General features: G+C 43.1%; 1 protein-coding gene across 4 annotated transcripts in view; it reads left to right on the forward strand.

The window, feature by feature from the left end:
- LIMA1 (LIM domain and actin binding 1) overlaps positions 1–15,976 on the forward strand; it is a 183,512-nt gene that overhangs the window by 164,252 nt on the left and 3,284 nt on the right. For all 4 annotated transcript variants that reach the window (XM_069230875.1, XM_069230877.1, XM_069230876.1 and 1 more), the window contains one exon: positions 15,523–15,656. In XM_069230875.1, coding sequence (XP_069086976.1) covers positions 15,523–15,656 — 134 coding nt within the window. The remainder of the gene's footprint in view (positions 1–15,522; positions 15,657–15,976) is intronic.

The raw sequence follows: 15,976 nt of genomic DNA on the forward strand, positions 1-15,976 counted from the left end.
TTACAAGTGACAAAAGAAGTCTGCTGTTCTCTTTATACACGTGTAATTCATGTGTATTAAGGAAACGGCACAACTTACACCTAAATGTAAACGTCAATTAATACAATTTGATCAAATGATCAGTATGGTAAAGCAGCACACCAGCAGTTAATGTTTATGCTCTTGTTATCTAACTAGTTGCAACCCCCTTCCTGACTCAATCCCATATATCCTTTTTTTTTTTTTTTTTTTAAACAGAACGTGGGTATAAATACCAAAATGAGGTGTCTAAAGTATGGAGTGTTCAAGGATGAGGACAGGGTGGTCTGAGAGTCTGAGCGCACGCTAATGGATTCTAATGAAACGCCGAAGGTGTCTGAGAGCACACCGGAGTTGTTTACATTCCCGATCTCCGAGGGCTGGTCACAGGTTGACAATATATAGTTTAATCCATACCAAACAGACATAACCATATCCCACTCCAAATGTCTTGGATCTTTGCTCACATTATATTACATCAGCATGGAATGTAAGCTAATGTAGGAACCACCATAACAGCCCCCAGTACACTAAAATCAAATACCCATATACAAAACAAGAATATAAACAATACTCCGCACTAGACAAAAACTTTAAGAAATCATATTGAAGATTAAAAAAAAAAAAAGCTAGAATATAATAATGAATAACACAAATTTCCAAATAGAAATGTAATCATTTGAATAATCCTTCATCCACATAGGAGGTATCCTATCCCATTTATGCACAAAACTATGCCTAAGTGGGTAGTCAACCTGCGGAGCATCAACAATTAATGGAGGAGTCTCATTATGCAAAGACATTGTGCCTTATGGAGAAGATCCATCACTCACCTCTAAATACTTACTTCCTTAATCCTGTAATTTGACAGATAGTTTTGCCAACCTGGAAGACACATTCACAGTACTTTCAGTAGTAAGTATCTTTGCTAAAGGTTTATGCCCACATCTAATCGCAAAAGATTTACTGCACATAAAAGCTCTGAAATGATTTCTTCTCAAGGACCAAATATTTCTCTTAATTGGGGAATTAGACCTACAGGCATATGTAGTTAAACATTCTTCCCCACCATCTCCAATTTGCGTTAACGCAGGCTCCAAACCCTTATTACTTGCATCAGTGTTGATAATGCAATGAGTTTCAAGGTCAAAAGCTTTTAACTAGGCAACATTTGCCATAGACTTGTTAACACTCTGAACATCCACACATTTGTTCTTGTTCCTAAGGAGTTGTCTAATATGGTACATTTTCTTAGCAAAATGTGGAATGTATTGCAAACAAAGCTCCAGCCTTAAGATCTCAGAGAGTATGCTGTGGATGAATAATAGCCTATCTGGAGAATTTGAGGGTGAGCCAGAGGTGTTTGAATTGTCATCAGACACCTAACTCTAAACAGTTTTTATGACCTGCTGGCATTGTCTTAGGGCATAGAAAAGGTCCTTGGGAGACATCTGGGTTGTTCAGGGATCAGCAGGAGTTGCCTGCTAAAACGTTGTGGGCCTTACAAGGTATGATGATAGAGTTGGAGGGCTACCTGCATGTCTCTGAAACTTATTGAGGGTGTATATGGACCATTTGTGGCTGTCTGAAGGCCAACTGAGGATCCAAGATTTTCTAAGGGTTTTGAGGGCTTGCTAGAAGTGTCTATCTACAGGCTAACTGAGAATCTCTAAGGACCAGCAAGGAGATAAGCAAGGGTAGGCTGAATAACACTGTAGACATACTAGTGTTTTCTGACAGTATGCTAAATCCCTAGGGGCGCCAAAAGTCAGAAAAGGCAGACGATGGGTGGTTACTTACGGCAAGGTGAAGGTTTCTGATTTTTTGAGGGTTGGCTTTGGGTGTTTAACAGACTTGTGGGAGAATCTAAATGAAGACAGATTGTCTTCAGGATCTACCCGACACAAAGTATATGTTGGAGTTTCTAAAGGCAGACCAACAGTCTTTGCTTTCAAAAGAATCTCTGGTTTGCCAAAGGACTACATGGGTGTAAAGGTCTTTGGATGGCCAGCTGGCGCTATGTATAGATCAGTTTGTTTGTCAGAATGCCAGCTAAGGGTCTCAAAGAACCTGCTAATGGTAACTGAATATATGCTGGGAGTTTGAACGACACCAGGGTCTGTGAGCCCAAGTGCTATAGGAAATTGAATGACAACCTGAGTGTGTCAGAGAGACAGCTAACGGCCCCTGATAGTGAGATGACTATTTCTGCGGGCTCTTTGGAGGCGGCTTAGAGGTAGCTGTGGTCTTTGAACCGATCCCAGGGCTGACTATTTGAGTTCAAGGACTAACTGAGATGTCTGAAGCAAGGCATTTAAAGGAGTCAGTAGCATCGTAATTTTTTTTATCGTGCTTATGAGCAACTCAGATATGTGGTTCATTTTCAGGTTCTAAGTGCAAAAAAAGGTTAAACATAACCCAATACCCCCTTTCTCCAGGCCCGTGTGTCTGTTGATAATGAATGTTCAATACATTTGAAAAATGTTCCTTTCTTTAAATGAATCGCAGAGCAAGGCTCTGCTGAAGCCTAAGCTCTTTAGTTCTCACTTTTCAAACATTCCTTTCTGTAAGCCCTGCTGTTGTGTGCCCCACAACTATTGCTGCCAGGTATGGTTGTGTATTCCAGTCATGATGTACAAAAGTCCTGACATTTGTTTGATAATGCGTATAGTTGCAACTTTTAGCAGAGGAACAGGCCAGTGATATGACAAAGTTCTTCTTTATTTCCATTTCAATTTGAAGTCTAGTACACCCATTATTTTCATTTTCATAAACTGATTATATATCTTTTTTATTTTTGCTTTTATGGTGCTGTTTCACATGGCTCACTACGCATACAAAAACTCACACATGTTGGACGCTCCGTTTTCTAAGGCAAAGCTGATGTTATTTTAGCTTTCACCCTTTTAAAACCGCCTGGAAATCTCCCCCCCACCCCTCCTATCCAATATTATTCTTTCAATTCCTTACTGGGTGCTGCTAAATGAAAATGTGTGAGAACTGTACTAAAGTGAGGATATGACCACCTTTGATTTTGTTAAAAGGGAAGGTTCTGGATTTTACATGCAGATAGATGATTAAAAGGCATGACTGAGCAGAGAGCTTCACTGGCAAGGTACTCATATGTCTTTGCAGGATATTCACTGTAGACTTCTTTCACACCTGGAGATTTCAGTGTGTATGTTTGTATTTTGTGCTTGGCCATGCTGGTGGTATTTTTGTAATGTCAGTTGGCATCTGTATAATGTGAAATAATAGATCTACTAGTGCAGCAGGAATTGCAGTGTTTATGGCAGCAAGAGAGCCTGATTCAGCCTAGTATATTTCACTCTCCTTCCTGTCTGGTGCTGTTTTTTGTGCTGGTGTTTAACACATTGTCCATTGAGAAAAATAGGTTTAGTACCTAAACGCTCAAAGTAGGACCTTAATCACTTTGGTAGCCGAAGGGCTTGTTTCACTTTCACTGAATCAGTGGTCGGGGGGTGTATGTCAGCCCCTCAAGCACTGATTCTTATGGGAGAAGTATCAATGGAAAGGAGAGAATCTCCACATTCTAATGGTACGTCTGCCCATTTTATCCCTGCTTTGGGATCGCCACAGGAGAGCGATCCCCAGGCACGGATCCACCCACTAGACACCAGGGAATGGAGTGGCCCCTTCGACAAGGGCTTGCACTCCCTTCTTGTGTGTTTTTATATATTAAGTCTTTTTGCTCCTCTTCCCCTTGGGGGAATCCAACTAGACAGCAGGGATTACTAACTTTTTTTTAGTATTGTAGGGGTGAGGCAGGCCAGCATGGGCATGCCCCCAATCCCTCAAAAAAGGGGAAACAGTCCTTCTGACCCCCCAGAAGCCAGGGATTATTTTTTCAGATATAGGGGTGGGGGCTTCCCAGCATGGCATGGCAATTTCCCTGCCACAAGTAAATGGGGTAACAGTCTTTCAACCCCCCCCCCCCAACAAAAACAAGGGCAGATGAAGTAATTACCTCCAATCTGAACCCCAGCTGGTGGTGCAGAAAGCCTACTATACAGCAGCAATAGATTTTTTAAAATAAAATAATGGGGTAGATCGTCCCCATCCTAGCATGGAGTCGGTCTTTCCCAGCCTAACAGACCTCAGCAGTCTTTCTGCTCTGCTCCCCTGCAGACTAAATCATCCCATCCGAATGGCAAGCAAGAGGACATTGACTATTTTGTGTTTTGTTTTTACAATTGGGCCAGGAGAGTTTGCCTAATTCCCTGTATCATCTCCCTTGAATGGTGAACAGCTGCACTTTTTTGGCTTGGGTAGGCTGCCACTTGGAAAAACTTACCAGAACCAGAAAAAAAAAACTAGAAATCTGGGAGAGTCCAGGGTAGTGTGCTTTGCATGCATCCCACACCATGTTCTTACCCACAATTACCTGCAAACCTCAAACGCTGGCCACACACCTTTTCCTCACATGTCTGAGGAAAACTTCTGGAATCTGTGAAGAGCCACAGATTTCCTACCACAGCATCTCAACAAACCTCCTGTTAAGTGGTACCTCACTTGTGTGGGTGGGCCAAGAAACCTTTACACAAAAGGCCTTAAACTGCTACATGGAGAGATCAGCAACAGGTTTAGCTGCGGAATTTAGGGGCCACCCTCTGCCACCACCCATGAAACCTGCCAACTACAGACATTTTTTAAAAGTAGCCAAGGGATTCCTGGGTGGTGTTCCTTGGGTGAATCCCATGAGATTTTCTTATAATGCCCTGCAAACCTCCATCTTTGCATGGAATCGCACATTTGTCATATAAACGTCCGGTATCCACAAAATTCCTAACGCCCAGCATAGCCCCACTTGCGCTGATAAAAACGCTGCACCACTTGTGTGGTTGGGGCTAGTGACAGGAACAGATAAAACCAAGGTCAGTAGGAGTCCCAATGTACAGGTTGGCTAGGTTTACTTAGGTGCTGGATGAGCTAAGGCCCAAAGTCCAGAGCTACCCGCTTAGCACAAACTGGGTCTGTTTTGAGTGGAAAAATGTGGTGTATCCATGTTGCATTTTGGACTATTTTCTGTTGAAGGCGTATGCGCATAAGTGAGGTGCCATTTTTTTGACGAGACATGCAGGAGCATATAATAGTAGGATATTTGTTATTACCAATTGGATTTCACTGCATTTGTGCCTTCCAAAGGTAAGCCAGTTTGTAAAACATGAAGTCATTTTGAAAAATACATTTTTTAAGTCACATACTAGTAGGGGCATCCACAAATTCAGAGAAGCACTAATAATAACTGCTCTAAATTCCATATCTTGTGCCCATTTCAGAAATAGATTGGTATCCTTGATACCCATTTTTCACTCAACATATTTCACCATATGAATTGATCTATACTCGGTACACAGTGAAAACCCATTGTACCTTGCAGCCCAGTTATTTGCCTTGGGTTCTTGAAAAACCTATAACCCTAATGCTTCCCCACAACTAGAACAGCCTTGTGGAAGTAATGGTATATTGCTTTTGTAAATCAACCATTGTGCCAAAAAGTTACAGATGAAAACGGTGTCACAAATGGCATTTTTCCTACTCTTTTACGGTGTCTCTTTATTTCAACAGTAGTTTGGCAAAAACTTGAATGATCTACACATATGACCCTTTGCTAGATTTGGAATTTTGCCTACTTTTTGAAATTCTATAGCTTTTCTGGATTAATCATGGGTTTCACAATGGTTTCCACCACAAACTGGAAGTAGGTTGAGAGCACAAAAAATAGGAAAAATGCACTTCCTCTGAAACATGCAAAAACTGTGGTTAAAAGAAAACAAGTTTTTTTAAATTTAGCCTTGCATGTTCTTGAAAGCTGGGAAAATTGTGATTTTAGCACAGCACCTAACCACTGTGGTGTTATAAGATGATACCTATGGTTCAGGATGTCCATTATTAAAACTGAGTAAAAAATAAAGGAACATAGTCACATTCATATCTTTGTATATATCTTGCTTGTGGGTGTGGTGCCACCTCTTTGCATACTGCACCCCACTTGTGGATACAGAACATGTGTAGATCATGAAAATATACTCTCTAGACGGACAATACAAGACCTACGACACAAAAACACATAAAACACACCAAACAGCACACAAGTGGTGCATGCGTAACCCACACAATGGTAATGGGACTCTTGTATCGTAGATCTTCTGGGTGGGGTGTGTGCTTGTAGTCACACTCTAAGAAATCGGTTACATTTTAAGATTTTAGGATTGTATGACTGCAGGGTCTGTGGTGCGATGCAGAAATATGTAAGAGGCACTTACTTCATCAAAGCAATACTCCTGCTCTGTACCTAAGTCCTCCCGGTGTCTGAATCTTGCTGGCTCTCAGCGGAGTTTAAATGAACATCAACTTTTACATCATTGAGTGTTGCTTTGATGAAGTATGATACTAGAGTCCTATTACTATTGTGTAGGTTACACATGCACCATGTGTGTGCTGTGTGGTGTCTTTTATGTGTTATTTGTGTCGCAAGTCTTGTAATGTCCATCTAGAGAGTATATTTTTTTTTCATCTACACTTGTGCTTTATCCACAAGTGGGGTGCAGTTTGCAAAGAGGTGGCACCACACCCACAAGCAAGATACATACAGCAGTCCATTATTAATGTGACTATGTTCCTTTATTTTTCCACAGGTTTAATGATGGACATCCTAAACTATAGGTATCATCTTATAACACTACAGTAGTTAGGTAAAGTGCACCTTATCACAAATCATATGTTATCATTGCTTTCAATAGTGGTAGCCAGATGAGGAGTGGCACCAGGGAGTCAACCTTGGTCCTGAAGAGGAGCCTAGGGGTAGGACTCTGAAACATGTAGACCAGGAAGTAAGGTACATAACACACCTCACTTCCGTAGCCCCCTTTTTAATCGTACCGCCTCCACATGGTCTATTAAATCACTGGAACCATTAGGAGGGAGGTATTTTAACTCACCCAAGACCCCACCACTCCTCTCCCTCACATTGTCCAGAATAACATCAGTGCTCCAACGTATCCTGTAGGTCGTAGCACGCCCTGCTCCATAGCTGAACGAGAAGAAACCCAATGATGAAGCATGCCTTCAAGGGGTAACGCTGGTGGGTGATTTTTTTGAATAGGAAAATCCTTTTTTCCTTGTCCATCTTGTGGTTATTCTTTTGACTGCGCCTTTTTGTAGAGTTATATAGGCTATAAGGAGGACAGACCCATCCCTACAACCTCTTTCACCCTCTGTTTCCCTTTCTAGAAAAAAATACACTTTTATCCAGAGCACTTTTTTCTTAATCCCAAACACCCCCCCCCCCCCCCCCCCCCCCCACCAAAAAAACTCAACTCAAAATGTAGACATATTTTGCCTATTTTCTCCGTCCCTCTAGAGGAATCCACAAATTCTAGGTAATTTTAGAATCTCTAGGATGTTGGAAAAAAAGGACACAAATTTGGCGTGGATACCTTATGTAGAAAAAAAGGTATAGAACCTTAAGTGCGAACTACTGACAAATAGCCAAAAAAAAGCTTGGCACTGGGAAGGTGGGGGGGGGGGGGAAACCACAGCAGCTGAGAGGTTAAAGGGCAACTGCTAGCTTAACAAAACTAAGTAATGCAGGGGTTTATCGTTTGTATTGCTAGTTGCTCATGATGCCAGGTTCAGGTCAGGCACATCCATAAGCTTTTAGCAAGGTTGCTGCCTAATGGTGGCCACAAAGCAGTACTGCATTAGAAACATTAGAAAATAGCCAAACAATGCAGTTTTTCTCCTGTGGACGGAGAGCACTCTAGAAGCAAATAATGTTTGTAGCATGTGTTTCTGAAGATCTATGTTTTGTATGCTCCTGCCATCTGGTGTTTAATGTGGACGTTTGCAATTATTTTTGTTCAAAGTTGTTTCAGAGCCCCTGGGCCTACTGTGATTCCACACTTATCCTACTATGCATATGGACAGGCTCCATCTCAGTTTATCTCAGTGTATTGGGACATACAAGTGCCAGCTCAGGGACCAGCAGTACTTCTTCGCCAGGAACTTTGGTACCAGCCAGTAGGACATGAACACAAGCAATTAGAAAACTGTAGAGACTTTATTCAGTGCAAGCTGCTGAGAACCGCATTCCAGTAATGAGGACACCTAGCCAGAACGCCACAAAGGAGAACCCTCTTTGACAATCAGCGTCAGTGACACCACTGACTATTCAGGGTGTTTTTGGAGAAGGACTGTAATCTGTGCTTAACTCCCGTTCACCCCATTTTCCAAGCACACCAAACCTGTCTCCAATGCCTTCAAAAAGACTCCTTGGTAAGGAAGAGAGCTGTGTAGGGCACACCACAAAATGCAGGGCCTATAGTCGTCCAAGTCCCTGGACATCTTTAGCCAGGAGGTTATGTTCAATGCAGAGGGAGAGAAAACCGGTCCAGTGATCTTCCACTGGCCAAAGAACATGAGTCCTGGGGTGGTGTTCTCAGGGGCCTTGGAGACAGAGCACCAGAATGTTGAGTTCTGTGCCCAGTTGCCTAAGGACCCCAAGACAAAGAACGTAGCAAGGGCTTCTATCTTTCCTCAAGCGCTCAAAGATCAACACTATCTGGTTTGACCTCAAAAGCATCCACCGACCGAAAGAGAGCACTGATCCTGAAGAATTCTGGTATAGAGCCATGGGACAAGCCTTAAAAGACAGAGCTTTGGGTGCAGTTTTGGTAGCTGAGAATGCTGGACCCTGAGAGTCGCACTGTACTGCTAACAAGTCCTTGGCAAAGGATGAGCTGTACCAACTTCCACAGTCTCCTTAAGCCTGAGACACCAGGTAAGCCTGCCTCAGGTCTGAAATTTACTCCCAAGACTGCCAACCGAGCCCACTTCCAGGTCGGCAGCGAAGGAACCCTAGACTCTAAAGTCTGACTCAAGTGAGGTACTGATAGTGCTGCCTCTCCCAGAGGTCCTAGAGTTTAAACCAAAGAAGATTTTCATACACTGGTCCATGTGGAACATCCTCACCAGGCCCTCATCAGAGGGGGCGCCCAAGGACACCAATCCAAATCCATAAAATAAGGAAGCTTCTATTTGGAGAACAACTCTTATGATCCAGGTCACCCCGCTCCAAAGAGAGTTAGGGACAAGGCCAGCAGCCAACCACAATTACCTCCTACTTCCAGGGTTCCTTCACCTCCCAGCCCCACCGCCCATGCACTTGCACACCTCCATTTCCCTAGTCTTCACATTAATTTCACACAGATTCTGACCGAGACATTCTGTATCACTCCAAGGATCCCTATTTTTAACCTGTTGTGCCTGTGGAGGGGGGAAGATCCATGGGGAGACTACCACATCAAGCCTCAAGACGGCCTGACCTGAACGTGTACCCTGCTAAGGCTTCCCTTCCTGATTATGACACTATTCCACACCATGTGGTAATGGTGTTGTACACAACATTTATAATGTAAAGGTATATGTAGTACTGCAGGACGGAGACTCTCATAGAAACACTCAACTAAATTAAAAGGACTGTGCAGGACCTCCCGATGCTTAGGGGTATATTTAGGACCGCTACACAAAACTTTAGGTTTAAATCTGTTTATTTGGTTACAATGGGGGCCATTTACATCCAAAGGCCTGTAGTCATGATAAACAGGATGCTACTGAAACAGACAGAAAAAACGAGGAACAAGGCCCCATGTCCCAACTGGAGTCCTTCCTCCCCCCTCCAAGTAATCCTCACCACGCCACTCTGCTACTTATGTTGTTTACCAGTGTCTTTCATGTCCTTTTTCCAAGTAGCCAATCAATCAATGTTTTGTGTCTCTCAATGACCAAGTGTCCCATATAGGGAATACTGTACAGTGCTAAGCTGTGGTATCTGAGATTGTAAGTTGGAGCATTTGTAGGTATCTAGGGCATGTGAGTTCCCTGTATTCTTGTTTGAGGAAGTTGATGTATGGCCACCATATTTTCTCGAAAAAAACTTATTTTTGACTTGAGCGTGGCAGAGATGCTTTCCATCCACAGTGTAAATGCAGCGAGAATGTAACAATTTGTATTTGGTAGTCCTAGAATAGTAATTTTATGAAGTACTGCTGTCCTGTAGGGCTGGAGCTTTGGGCAGTAACTTAACAGGGTTGTGAGTGTGCCAATCGAGCGGCATCCCCTTCATCACCCCTTGACGTTCTCGGGAGCCAGGTGTGGATTCAGGCGTTTGTAGTATCTGTAGTGAGTGATTCTTAATCATGGCTTGCCTACTGGCGGGACTCGTTGCCATCGTGTGTATGCAGTGAAATATTTCCCCCATTCTGTGTCTGAGTATGTGTTCTAATTCTTTTTCTCATCTTCTTTGGCCCGCTGTTCACAGCAGTGGCATTGTTCTTAGCAGAAGCTTATAGATCTCAGAGACCAGATGTTTGTCGTCAAATTTGGATATGAGCCATTTCTCAAATGTGGTCAGTGGATGGGCAGCCAGGTCTCATGGTAGATTGCGGCACTCAGTGGCGTATTTGCAAATAACGCACTTGCTTCTTCTCTGTAATCCAGAATCCCTCTCTAATTGATTGCAACCCATTCCGGTCAGAGAGGTCTTGTGTGTGCTTGCAGTTAATTAACTGCCATGTCACGGAGTTATTGGTGTCACTGGCTAGTGGGAGCTCAGGGTTTCTTATTTAAAGGTCATCATGGAGGACATGGACGTCAGTCACATTGTGAGGGCTGCACCATCCCAGGCACCAGAATGGCCCCCTTTTTTGAGGAGCTATACACTCCCCTAAGGTCTGTGCAATTTGTGTAACAAGACATCTTCCATGCATAGGTGCAGGCTACTGACTGGTCCATAAAGCACCAGTGTTTCTCAGAGGTCATGCAATGCCATTGTACCTAGTATCACAGTTGAGTGGCTGTGTAGTAATTCTTAAACCAGGGAATTCCTATTACTCCTTCCTCTGGTGGGGCGTATTGTCACTTGGACATTCTGGCTTTTGTCCCTTTCCAAATGAAACCCTCAATCAGCTGCTGTATCATGGGAAGTGTACCCCGTGGTGGCTGGAGGAGAAGAACCTGCATCATTTATGTTTTCTGTAGCAGATCCCTACGGGCTGTGCGGAGGGGGTCGGTGAAGTTCTGGTCGGCTGTACGCTGTACTGTTGAACAGAATTGAATGCCTAGGGAAGTAATATATTAGTGTACCTATGTGAAGGGCCACCTTTCCTGGAGGGCTGTTCATTGCTCCCAAAATACAGTGACTCCCAGGACCTGCGATTTTTGCTTTTTCACTCTGAACCCCGTCACTTGGCTGAATGTCTCTAATTTGTGGAGTAGGGCTGGGAATGTGGTCAGTGGATTAGTTAACATCAGGAAAACGTCATCTACAAAGAGTGCTATGTTATATTCCATTTGACCAAATACGATTTCTGTTATTCGGGGTTTACAGAAAACTTTAAAGGCCCTGTGAAGGCAAGAGTTGTCCTCCTTTGGTTTGAAAAAGTTAAAAGCATCCTGGAAAAGGAGAGTAGAAAGATAATGGTTAAGTGGGGGCTGCCACAAGTTGAGTATCTCATTTTAAAGGCTTGCACTCCCGATATGACCATTACCAGTGGGAAGAAATGGAGGAGTTGATAAAATGCCATACTTGCGACCTATCGGTAAATGGTCTGGGAATGAGTAGATAAAGAGAAAGTAATTTTCAAAGTAAACATAAGGCGCAAGTTTGTGTTGAGTTCCTCCGATATCGATATTTGTTCAATTTAATGTTGCAACTTGATTATGTCTAGCAGTTCTCTCTGTTTGATTACTCATGTACATATTTTAATGAAACTTCGTGGCAACACATTCAAAGCCAATGGATACAAATACATACATTAACGACTACCATATAGTGTCTTATCTACTGCTCAGCATAACAATTAAACTATTCTGTTGTATGTGCAACACAAAACCAAATACAAAGATGCATAAATATGTACAAAACATCAAAGTTATAAATTCCTTGCGCCTCCAAAAATGCTTTTATAAAAGGTGTCTCAATAATTTCAGTCCTTGATCCACCTGAAGGTAGTAATAGGAGAAGTTTTGAACGGTAAACAAACCCATTGATCGGTTAAGACCATACCCATATTCTGAAATTATTTGACACAATAGTCCATCTCCCAACAACTCTAACATTGTAAAGGGTAGACACATTTCAGTCTTCTTAATTCGACAGACAATTCTAGGACCATAGAAAGACCAAAATCTCAAATCACAACCGAGTGAATCATTCAGAAACACAGATGGGCCCAAAAAGTAAAGCAGAATCAATTATGCATGCTGATGCCGTATATCAGTACAAAAGATTTGGTCGGGATCACAGTCTTGATCACAGCACACAAAAAAAGGAGCCAAAAGCTTCAATCACTTTGCCAACTTCCGATCTATCCCAGCTGGTGTTTGGCTTTCCAGTGTTAATTGCCCCCACGTCTTGTGCCCCATATCACAGGATACCCAGAAAATATTCAGAATACTGCGTAAATCAGGCACCACCACATGTGTGTGTACGGTGTTCTTCATACACGCTTGTACGAATGAGACTGTGCACACGCAATGGTTTTCTGTTCGTACAAGCTTTAAAATAAAATGATCGCTTGAAATTGGCTGCTTGTAAAGAAGACCTTTGGAAATGCCTCTGGCTTATGTGACTGTTGTCTGATGTGGTAGGTATTGGACGTGGAAAACGCTTGATACTTCAATGTCCGTAGTCTAGTATGCACATGAGCTTATCTGATGGGCGAACGGGATAATCAAGAATAGTAAAAGTAAGAGTCTTTAGCCAGCAGAGGTTGCAGTCATTCAGCAATAGCAGAGCAACATGATGCCACGCCAGTTAATGTGGAGTTTTAGAATCAGAGCCAGGAGTTAGTGCAGAAGTCACTTTTGAGGGATTGGTGGAGGAGGCCAGAGTCCTCCAGTTATGCAGATGGAGAGCAGCAGAGTGGCATGTGAGATGTGAATTATCTGTGTTGCAAGACAAATAGTGACAACCGTGTCAGTCTTTAAACAGCCATGTCAACCTCAACCCCAAATCAGTGTGTGCAAAGGTCCCTCATGCTTACTAGTAACCACTTGGTAGCTATGAAAGGTGCTTCTTTGATGTGCCGATACACTACACTACTGGAATGTGTGCAAGACCCGCTCATCTGAGTATGTGCTTGGCTCAGGGATGTAGCAATGGATTGACACAGCCTGTAATGCCGTTGTTTGCAATGTTGGAGAGCATTTTACCCAGGACCAAGCCTTGCTACTTCTAGCTGTGGAGCATGCTGCAGTTTTTGATTTTGGTATAGGCACCATGGTATCTGGGCAAGCAACTGACGTTGAGGTAGCATAAGAAAGTTTGGACGTTAGTGGTAAGTGGTCAGAAAGATTGGGTATAGTCCTTCGAGCTCAGGATTGGCAAACCAAGAAAATTTGTTAGGCAGCCCATTTCCCATGTGCTTGCAGAATTGTGGGCCCTGATCATGTAGGGTAGAAATGAATGCAACAAACCTGACCAGATTGTGCGGTAATGTGTGAGCTGCTAGCGCAGAGTGCCCGTGGACATTAGAATTGAAAGGCAGTTGTGCTCCTGGAGTTGGTGGCAGAAATTAAGGCTGGACTGGCGCAGTATGGGCTGGAAGCATTCAGCTGGGATTAGAAACAACCTGGTAGGATTAAGGACAGAATTGAGTTGGAGGGGCTAGAAGCTTTCCTTAATGATGACATTTGAAATGCTGTTTGCACGTTTCTGGCATAGCTGTCTGTATTTTCCATTACACTAGTTTGGGGACCGCTTTCGTTTTCTGAAATGCTTCTGTTATACCACATTTCCTCTTTCTTCTCTCTTGCAGCTTCTGCTTCGTGCGCCTGGCACCTCCTTTCTGCTTCTGCCTCCTGAATCCTTCCCAGTGCCTCCACTTGAACTCTGACATTTTCCTCTTTGGTTCCTTGTGCTGATCCAGGTCCTTCACCCTGTCTTCCTGCAGTGACTTGTTCCGAGTGGATGCAATGCTGTCTGCTTCCTTAAGAGGGTCCGTGGCTAGTCACGTTCCATCTATATATATACATGCACAAGCCTATGCTGCTCTTCACCCCCTTTTGCTTTTAGGCTTCTTGGACCACATTGATTTTAAACTATGAAACAGAAAAGATGGGTACTCTATCTCGCTTTCAAAACCTCCCGGCTGTATTTTGAGAAATAAGAAATACAAATGCTTTGTTTACCGGGCTATTGCATTACAAAAATTGAGATTTTTCTAATTGTACCAAACACACTTTAAATCAGGCGTTGTGTACCAGGGAGTGCACTCGTTTCTTTATGGTGTGTAGGATAGGCTAATTTAGAGATGGGTTTGTGAAACCTTGTATAATTCGAATGGTTTGTCTCAGTGAACATTTGCCACCGAGACCAACCTGCCTCTGTTCTTGTCTTAAACCTGGGAAGTTTTATAGTTGCATCACTCCCACCCCCTGGTAACTTCAGAAAGTGCTTCCTTCAGTAATAGTGTCAGGGGGGCGTATGACGCACTCTCCATTTCACTGGGAATGTCATGTTCCGCTGAATTATAAGCTATCTGCAAGTGTCATCCGTGCACAACTTGGTAATGAAACATGGTTGTTGATTGGTCATAGCAAGTTATAATTGCTAAGTGTGCCCATTCTAGCACTATTAAAGTGCCGTGCTCTTTGGCCTTGCCTAAGCTGCTCCTTGTAACAATCTCGCCTCCTGCTCCCCAACTCGCACCTTAAAATGTAAGGATTTTAACTACTCCAAATCTCTGCTAAGCGCAAGAAGTGGAGCTGTGAGTTCATCTTGAAAAGGGAATGCATCTTCAGTGGTACATATGTTGTAGTCATGAATGGACAAATGGTCCTTGGGTCAATCACTGTGGTCATTTGGCATGGGGTTTTGCCTCTTATGCTGGTCTAGAATAGGTTTGTGTGCTTCCCAAGCACTAGTTGATTGGTGGAGGGCGGATTCGATTGTTGCAAAATGGTTTTGGGGTTGGGGTTTCAGCGAAGTTGCTGTCCAGAATCCAGCCCAGGTGGCTTGGAGGAGGTCTGTATTTTCTCACTAAGGGAGTATAAATAGTATGTGTGCCTCTAGGTGTGGGTGGGTGGTTGTACTTTGTGTGCATTCTTTGCTTTCCAAAGTGTGGCAAAACATGGAGTGGTGAGTGTAACTCTAGAGAGGGGAGGATCATAGGCAAGGAGTGTTTGCCTATGCCAATATGGGTCGATGGTCATTAGGGAACTGCACTTCTTACAATACACGGATAGCTGCGGAAGTTATGCTTCCAGGACTGGATGTTATAACTGGTGAGGATCTGACTGCATACGTTTTGTGAACAGAAACCACTGGAAACGGTAGAAGTTAGAGCAATGTGCACTCAATATAAATCTTGTTACCCATTTGTGAAAGTAACATCTACATGGAGTAAACATTTCGTTTTATGATTACTGCATACTGTACAAATGTTATGGTATTTTACAAATATTATCTTCTTTTCTTAGAAATTTCAGTTGCCTGCCAGGGAGGTCTGTGTTGGGTGCCAGAAGACCGTGTACCCAATGGAACGACTGTATGCCAACCAGCAAGTGTTTCACAACAGCTGCTTCCGTTGTTCTCACTGTAACAGCAAGCTCGGGTGAGAAGGGGAGGAATTGACGAACTGAAATAGGGTGCACACATCAGAATTAGCAAGGGGGTGGAATTCAACAAATGGTGCAGAATGAAAGGAGGGACTGCTTGAAGTGCGACGGCACAAAAATAGGCTTAAGGAGATGGATATTATTGAGACTGTTTTGGTTGGTCAGCAGTTATAAAGTACTACTTGTCTTGAAGACCGTTTGTGGTATGTTTTAATCTCTGGACTTATCCAGATCCGTGTATGACAGGGATATGTCGGAGTACTGTCCACAGAACCTGAGGTAAAACATGTATTGCTTTTATTGAGTTTAGTGTAAA

The sequence above is a fragment of the Pleurodeles waltl genome, chromosome 4_2, assembly GCF_031143425.1.
Source record: "Pleurodeles waltl isolate 20211129_DDA chromosome 4_2, aPleWal1.hap1.20221129, whole genome shotgun sequence".
NCBI classification, from domain to species: domain Eukaryota; kingdom Metazoa; phylum Chordata; class Amphibia; order Caudata; family Salamandridae; genus Pleurodeles; species Pleurodeles waltl.